The sequence below is a fragment of the Varanus komodoensis genome, unplaced genomic scaffold (assembly GCF_004798865.1).
Source record: "Varanus komodoensis strain SLA01 unplaced genomic scaffold, ASM479886v1 scaffold109, whole genome shotgun sequence".
In the NCBI taxonomy this organism is placed as follows: Eukaryota; Metazoa; Chordata; class Lepidosauria; order Squamata; family Varanidae; genus Varanus; species Varanus komodoensis.
In genome coordinates this window covers 1,110,025-1,118,646 of record NW_025335313.1, presented here as the reverse complement: position 1 = coordinate 1,118,646, position 8,622 = coordinate 1,110,025, and the positions used below count along the sequence as shown (strand labels likewise).

General features: G+C 48.2%; 1 protein-coding gene across 1 annotated transcript; it reads right to left on the bottom strand.

Annotated features, from left to right (window-relative positions):
* Window positions 1-1,158: 1,158 nt before the first annotated feature.
* LOC123018083 (C-factor-like) lies at window positions 1,159-8,622 on the bottom strand. Its single transcript, XM_044419858.1, has 6 exons — window positions 8,479-8,622; window positions 7,212-7,263; window positions 5,095-5,282; window positions 4,789-4,947; window positions 3,728-3,838; window positions 1,159-1,372 (listed from the first exon to the last, which is right to left on the bottom strand). Exons 1-6 carry the CDS (start codon window positions 8,614-8,616, stop codon window positions 1,253-1,255), a joined length of 768 nt encoding a protein of 255 aa, XP_044275793.1. The 5' UTR covers window positions 8,617-8,622; the 3' UTR covers window positions 1,159-1,252.

Below are 8,622 nucleotides of genomic sequence, written 5' to 3'. Positions count from 1 at the left end.
CATGCAGAAGATTGCATCTTTAACCTCTTGGCAGTCATTTCTCTGCAGGGTATGCTAAGTCACATGGTGGGAAAGGAAACAGAAAAACTGGTTTTCCAAACTTCTCCCCAACTTTAAGGTTTGCAGCAGATTCCAGGGCTCCTACCCATCCTAGTAAGTGATTTACCACTGAAGCGTCTGGAAAGCAAGAGATGGCACAAGCCACCGCTAGGCAGGTGCCTGTGTTAGACCTCTGCCTTGCTTATCAGCTTCAGAGTAAAGTTGTTACCATTTTGTTTGCTAAAGAAGCCTTCACCTTTGCTCACGCCTAACCAGTCACCCAGCGGTACTTTTTTGAATTCTGTACTCCAGTGTGCAAGGACTCATCTATCCTAGGAATGCTCATATGTGATTTGCAAACCCCATAGCTACATGATGACCCATATTCCCTTTACATTCCTGCAGATCTGTACATTCCTGGTGTTGAGCATCTACAGTCCAACACTGCTCCGTGCAGCTGAAGTTGCACTGAGAGACGTTGCGCAGGGGTGTCCCATCCTCTCCCCTCTCCCCATTTTTCTTTCTCTGGGGAGCATAGGTTGTCGGGTGCTGACCCCTGAAGGTGCACTTGTAGGAAGCAGTGCTCCCCGCTCACTGGCCAAGAAAATGCCGGGTGGGGAAGCAGCATGACCCAAAGATGCATGGAGGGCGTGAGTGCCGAAGCGCCCGGTGCCCTCCCCTCCCCTCCCCTCCCCTCCCCTCCCATCCCTCCTTTGGGAAACCTGGTATCTGCCTGAGAACTCACTCCTGCCCATTCACCTGCCACTCATCCATCCACTCATCCATCCACTCAGTCCTTGGCCCACTTGCTCACTCACTCCTTGCCAGCAAGAGCTCTCGGCTGATTAAGCTTGGCTACTTGCATGTCCCATCACAGCAGGGGAACCCAGCAGCAAGGAACCACTTCCGCAGGACGCTCGTGCCTGGCCCCAGGCTACCCAGTGATGAATTGTGGGTCAAGGGCAGCAAATCTCTCTGGACTGCCCACCAGCCAACAACCCCCCCCCCCGTGAGGTTGAAAGAGGCGTTAATGAGGGAGATTGCCCAGATGCACCTCAGCACACAGAAGAGCCCTGGGAAGGAAGGAGGAGCTGCGGGTTTTCAGTGGAAATGGGTGCCTTTATTGAAGACCACAGCAAGGCTAGTCAGGAACCTGGATTGCCTGTGGAGAGAGGTTCCTGCTGCAGAGCAGGCGGGTGGGAAGCTGGGGGTCTCACCAGGGAATGGCTTTCCCCTCCCAGTTCATAAACATGCCACTGTCTTTCTCAGAGAGCCGAGAAAGCGTGTTCAGGATGTCTTGCACGCAGCTCTGCACCGTCTGTGGGGCTGATCCCTGGAAACCGAGAATGACAAGTGAGGCAAGAACTAAGTGCAGGAAAAAATGCACTCCCTTCAACAAAAGCGAGCAGAAGAATAATCCTGGCAACTGCTCTGCAGTGGGGCTGCTGTGCAGGATTCAGCCGGAGATTCACCTAGCCTGGCATTGTTTGCACAGGAGCCAACCAGATTTCCCCCAGAGAGCCCACACGCAGGAAATGGGCAGTGGCTGCCTCCTGCGCTTGTTCCCTGGGAACTGGCATGCAGCCTGTTTGCAGTGACGTAATGCTCAGTCTTCACAGAGTGATATAATCCCACTTTAAGGGCTTTCAAGTCAGAGTCATGAAATCAGTGGCAGCTTTTTTCAAAATGTAACCATTCAGCTGCATTCGTGACCCTATGAGAGGGGAAGGGAAAGTAACTCCCCATATACCTTCCCCTGACTGGCACACCTTTGCACACCTTTGGTGTGCCTTCTCCTATTCATCTTTTTTCTAAGCTAAGCTGCCCAAGATGTTATATGTTTTCTGCATCACAAAATTGCTCTAGTCCCTTGATCATTTGAGTTGATTTATCCTTTCTGACACACAGTGACCACGGGTCTAGTGGAAGGGGCCCTTGGGGGGTCAGAACACTCCCACTTATTTTGGAGGAAGCCCTCAGGAGGGGTCACTGGATCCCTGAAGCTGGAGCCACAGTCCCTCCCCACCGCCTCGCAAGAGACTTAATTCCGCTGCTTCGGGGCTGGCTGTGCTGGAGTCCTGAACTGACGCGTCCAGAACAGGGGTGCTTTGTCGAGAGTTCCCAGCAGTTCCAGGGAACTCCCTACCTGGAGAGGCCCGCCAGGCATACGCACGTGTCTCCTGAGACCCTTCCCTTCACGGTCAGCCTCTGCTCCTCAGCAAAGTGTGGCCGGCTTGCCCTTGCCGCCCCCCTGCACCCACACAGGGCATTTAGAGCACTTTTATCCCACTTCCAACAGCCATTCCTTCCCCAAGGGATCCTGGGGACCGTCGTTTGTACGGAGTGCCATCGGTGGACTCCTATTCCTCACACAGCTGTACAGTTTCCAGAGTTCCTGGGGAAGAGGATGGACTGACAAACCATTCTGGGAATTGCAGCTCTGTGAGGTGAACAGGGGTTTTCTAGCAACTCTTGGCCCCAGAATTAATGGGGACTGTAGCAATCATGACTAAAGTGGAAGAAAAGTATCGTAACTGGAGTATATTCCCTGGAATCAATGAGAAAATTAGCCATGATTCTGATAGACTTAAGTTCCTCTTACTTCAGTTAGGCTATTTTATGCATGGGTCAGTGTGAATACAATGAGAGCCCAATAAAAGCTCAATGCATATTTGGAGAAACTGGAACCCCTAAACTATGGACTCTGCAATCGTGGAGGGTCTCCCACACAAATGCACACACGAAGTCACTGTCTGCAGAGGCCACAGAAAATTAAAAGCAACCAAACAGTGGCTGCCAGTCCAGACTGCTGCTCTTGGGAGAACAAAACTAGGTATGTTTCTGTAAGTGTGGGTAACGAGTCTCCTTTTTTCCAGGCTGAAGTGAAGTGAGTCCCAGGCTGCAACTGATGCAGCATGTTGCTGATTGCATAACTGAGGGATAACAAGTGAATGAAGACTTTCTCTTGGCCTAAGCCCAGCACAAGAGAAAGTCCACAGATGCTAAAGGGATGGATTCCAAGAGATTCCCAACCATACAGTAACCTCTCAGATGTTGAACTACTGTGCCCATAATCCCAGGCTAGTGGTCATGTTGGTGACCTGGTGGAAGCTGAAGCACAACAACATCTGGAGGCGCGCACATTCTCCAGGTCTTTATTAAAACCCGGGGTTATCCAACAACCCAGCCATTATGAAATTTACATCGACAGAGACCTCGTCAGCTTTCTAAGTGCATAACCTCATGGACCTGAGGAGTACACCTTTTAAAAACAAATAGCAGGGCATATTCAGGACCTACACATGGTATGGTGCTTCTGAACTTACCCTGAATATTTGTCTGGCCAGAGGTAGGGATCCTGCCAGAATTTAGCACAGAGATGCAATTAAAAATGGGAATGTGCACACCTAATTCTGGTGAATGGGCAGTCAGCATTTTAGACTAAATTTAGTTGAGGAATCAGACCAATGGTGTCTAGAGTAGGGGTATTTTAGAGGTAGGGGTACTTCACAGGTATTGAGTGGGGTATTTACTTCACAGGTATTGAGTGGGGTACTTTAGAGTTATTGATTGATAATTAATGCACAATCTGCTTTGACTCTTGCTTCAAAAGAAATGAATTTTACATGAATTTACATGAATTTTATCAGTCTGTGTGTAGGCTGAGATTCTATCACTAATCACCTACCACGGAATTGCCCATGTCGGTTTGCACCCATCCTGGATGCAATGCGATGCACAGGATCTTGTCTTCGGCAAGCCCGAGGCCCTGGCACCGTGTCAGCATGTTCAGAGCTGCCTGGAAGGAGACCATGCCAGAAGCAAAGAGGTGGATGATAAGACTCAGATTGACAGGATGGGCAGCAGGGAGGAGGGACTGCTCTGTAGCACCAAGCGATGCTACTGGATGCGCACTTGACAGACAGCTCGTTTGACTTTCCACAAACGTTGGGCAAAGCAGGAAATGGCAATCTTGCCCTTCCACAAGCTGCAGTCAGTAAAGTGTTTGCAGCACCTGAGACAGAAGGTTTTGCCAGCACCTCTCGCTTTCTTAAAAATCACCATCACCATGTTTCCAATAAAGGATCCTTTGCAGCTGTGACATGACACCCAAGGCCCCCTGCTGCAAGCAGCCACTGCACGTTCCAGGTGAAGACAATGCTGAACTTGGAGCACCTCGCGGGGCACCTTCCAGCAGCACAAGCCGCATCACCCACCTCCACTTTCTGAAACCTCTCTGCCAGGAATAACAACCTGTATCCCCACTGCCTTCACCCCAAAGGATGGTCTGGAAACATGCGATGTGATGGTATCGAAAGCTGCCAAGAGCCACGCTGCAGGTGGGCAGAAGCCAGTCAGGGCAGCCAGAACAAGCCCTGTCACCACGTGGAGCTTGAAACCGGACGTCAGCATATCCAAATGGTCAGGTTATTCAAGGTGTCCAGCAGCTGCCTATTGAGTGCCTTGTCCAAAGACAGCAGTGCTGGATCCTTTTTCTTTCTTTATCCCCCCTTTTTAAAGAGAGGTCTGGCCAGTGCCTTCTTCAAGACAGGGGGAACATGCTCCTTCTGATAAAAATGCTTTGGCCACTGAACTGACCACATTTTTTAATGGATCCTGTTTACTAAGCTGGACATGGTGCAGGTTCCTTTTTTAAAAAGAACCTTGTCAGCATCATTAGGTGAATCTCCCAACTCAGCTTTTTAACTGAACCAAACCTTCAGTTTTGAGCCACTGGTGCATCTGTACCTTGCTGCAACGGTAAGCGATGACTGGTGCAGATTCCCATAACAAGAGATTAGTGATGGAGCCGCCTTCACTGGACATATTGATGATGGCCGCTTTGCTGCAGCTCATCCCTTTCTGGGGGCTTCCCTGAGCTGCCTTCCTCAGCAAGGGCAGGAACACCTGGAGAAGGAGAGGAGAGAGGCGACATCCTACAGTCCATGTGATTTTTCAGATCTTCCCCCTACAAGGCTGTGACAAGGTCTTCAGACAGTAAAGGCTCTTTCCCATGAGACGTTCCCATGAAGACAATGCCACAAGTGGGCTTACCTGGCTCACCATCAAGGGCCCAATCACGTTGGTGTTGTATAGCTCAGACATAACCTCTGGTGTTGTGGACTCCAGATCACCAGGCTTTACAATGCCAGCATTGTTTATCAGCAGGTTCAGCCCAGCTCCCTTCAGCCGCTCAGTGACTTTGGCTGCAGCCGCCCTGATACTGGATGGTTCAGAAGCGTCTACAGCAACAAAGAGAAAGTTTTTGTGTTTGTGGTTGGTGTGAGCCAGGATGCCCAGTTTTCTCACTGCACCACCTTGTGGCATGCACAGTGCTTGCTTTGGAAGTTCAGAGACATCAGGAAGAGCTACATTTTGATGCAGGAACAATGACTGAGCAGACAATGCAATATCCCAAAAAGTTTGGGTTGAGAGTGGGTTCTTGTTCAGCTATGGTTGCATTGTGACTTAATGGGCGGGTTTACACAGCACAACAAGCCATGGTGGTTTCTTAAGCAGGATGGTCTGTCATGTCATCTGAACCCTGCTGGAATATTTCATAATCTATCTTGACTTTAGCAAAGCTTTCAACATAATGCCCCATTTCATCTTGATAAGTAAATTAGCAGAAAGTGAACTAGATAGAAAACGGTGGATCCAAAATTGGCTGCTAAATCAAACACAAAGAGTGCTCATTAATGGCACCTTCTCAAACTGGAGGGAGGTAACTCGTGGTGTGCCACAGGGTCCAGTCCTGGAGCCAGTGCTCTTCAACATCTTTATTCATGATTTGGGTGGGGAAGTACAAGGAACAATAATCAGGTTTGCAGATGATACAAAGCTGGGTGCAATAGCAAACACCCAAGAAGACAGAATGAAAATCCAGGGCGATCTTGATAAACTTGAACACTGGGCTGAAAGCAACAGAATGAGATTAAGTAAGGACAAGTGCCAAGACCTCCACCTAGGAAAAAGAAAACCAAATGCATCGATAGAAGATGAAGAATATGTGGCTCAACAGAACTGAACAAGAAAAAGATATTGGAGTAATTGTGGACAATAGGCTAAACATGAGCCAACAATGCAATGCAGCTGCCAAAAGGGCAAGTGTTATTTTGGGATGCATTAGCAGAAGTATTACTTCCAAATCACGAGAAGTAGTAGTTCCTCTATACTCCTCACTAGTCAGACCTCACCTGGAATACTGTGTCCAGTTCTCGGCACCAAGATTTTTTGGAAATACTGCCCTATGAGGAGAGACTGAAAGAACTGGGCATGTTCATCCTTGAGAAGAGAAGACTGAGGGGGGACATGATATTCCTCTCTAAGCACCTCAAAGGCTGTCACAAAGAGGAAGGTCAAGATCTCTTCTTGCTGATGCCAGATTGTAGGACATGGAAGAATCAACTCAAGTTGGAACAACCCAAACTTCTGGTTAGACATCAGGAAAAGCTTCCTCACTGTCAGAGCAATACAACAGTGGGACCAGCTGCCTAAAGAGGCGGTGGGCTTTCCCACACTGGAGACATTCAAAAAGAACCTGGACAGCCATCTGAGTGGGATGGTGTAATGTGGAGTCCTGCAACAGCACGGGGTTGGACCTGATGGCCTTCATGGCCCCTTCCAACTCTACTATTCTATGATTCTATGAAATGCAGGAAGTATTTCCATTGAAATGTGCTGTCTTTAGGAGCGTTATGAAAAGTGGGCTGCTTCATCTGTGAACACCCTTCCTGGTGTTCCTCTAAGCACGTATTCTTCTTGTTTCTAACAGAAGAATTCATCCAGAGTGCATAGCTGCTGGCACTCATCACATGAGTTCACTATTTGAGGGGATAATCAGCACACCTGCTTGCGCATGATGCATATGAATTGCTTGAACATAAAAGATTATATCGCATGTAACATGGCTGGTTCATTTTAGGGACTGCCTGAATGAACGTTGCTGGCTCTGTGCTACCTCCATTGTTGGAGGGGATATGCCTGCACACACCAGTTGCTGAGGCGCTTGGGCAGGCAGAACTCTTCTACCAGCCCTGCTGGAGGGATCCTGTGGGCAGCTGGTTTGCCAAACCAGGGCTCATTTAATCTGCACAGAAGGAACTTTGTGAAATGCCTTGGATTTCAGCTCGTATCTCTGCATGAGGCAGTTTGGGTGGCCTGGAACGTACCTAGTTGGATGATCTCCACCTGCTTGTGCACAGCAGCCAAATTCTTCAGTTCCTGAAAGATACCAAAGCTGGAGACTTACGATGCTATAAAAAGTCCTGGAGAAATGGGATAACGAGATTACATAGGGAGGAAGGCCAGACAGGAGGAAGTTAAGCTCCACTTAACAAGGTCATCATTATGGGTCTACAAAGTATCCTACAAAAAATGTGTGAGCTTGGCCACTAGTTTTCCAAAGAGCCCTGTTTTGAGTGGGGAATCCTAGAAAGTGGACAATGTCATACATATTTTAACTAGAGATGTATGAGAAGTTAATTTTAGCTTGCAAACCATGTAAGCACACGCTGCCTGAAGTCCAGGTTATGTCTGCCAAATTTGCGCCAGCCAAAAACATTTGCAAATTTCTGGACATGTTATGTTTAATGTGCACACCTTTCCCAGTACAATTTTGTGTTGATTTACTAATTTGTGCAAATACCTCTTTAGATGAATCATCCCTGCTTAAGTGTACACAGGTAAGTTGCACAAAGTTCACATTTGTTTGCCGTTCAGTTTGTGAAATTTTCCCATTTGCACAGAAAAAGCAACAATCAAAAACAAAGGCAAGAACCAGTAGCAAGATAAGAAGCAACATGATATCTGGCAAATCGTAGCAACCTCAAACATCACCCATCCCTGATTTCAGTGAGGAAATACAGGCCTGTGGGCGAATTCTGGGAGTATGCTGCTCACCCATTTGCTGCCCCAAGCACATGGTCCATTAAACAAATGAAAAGCTGAGCCTTACTTCTGCAAATACATTCTGTTGCGCACTTACCACACATTTTTATCACTTCTGACAAGCTGTAAGGGTGTGTCATTTTCATTCTCGCAGTATACTTGGATAAGAACAGACATTTCAAAACTAAGCACTTTAACACAGAAGGAAGGCTCACTGAGCACAGTGTGATTAATTGTGTGAACATATTTGGTGTTGTATTGCAGAAAATTCCATTTGGGTTAGTTTCCAACACCAAGATAACCATTTCAGTGGCTCCTGAGATCAGTGCCATTGCTAGTCCCTCCTCCCCAGTTCTGCAAGGAGAAGAGCTGGCGCCAGAAAGGGCAACCAATGCAGTCATTCTCCAGGGAACCAATCCTGCTGCAGGAATGGGAAGGAGAAGTTTAAAAGCCTTATGAAACAATCCTGTAACCTGGGCAGGGCACGGGGGAGGGCTCCCAAGTGCAAGCGACCATTCCAAATTACAGTTTATTCTGACCACAACTCACCTGCGCACGTGGTCCTTCTGGGTCGCGGCAGGTAGCAAAGATCTGGTGGCTTTTCCCTACCAATTGCTTGACCAGCTCCAAGCCGATGCCTCGGTTGGCACCGGTCACCAAGACACTCTGCAGATTCAGCATTGCCATTCTTCT

Coding starts and splice junctions, on each gene's coding strand:
- LOC123018083 (XM_044419858.1), bottom strand. CDS start 8,616: ATGGCAATGCTGAATCTGCAGAGTGTCTTGGTGACCGGTGCCAACCGA. Junction 5,283..7,211: donor GGTGGAGATCATCCAACTAG/GTACGTTCCAGG, acceptor TTGTTGCTGTAG/ACGCTTCTGAACCATCCAGT. Junction 3,839..4,788: donor TCGCTTACCGTTGCAGCAAG/GTACAGATGCAC, acceptor GTCTCCTTCCAG/GCAGCTCTGAACATGCTGAC.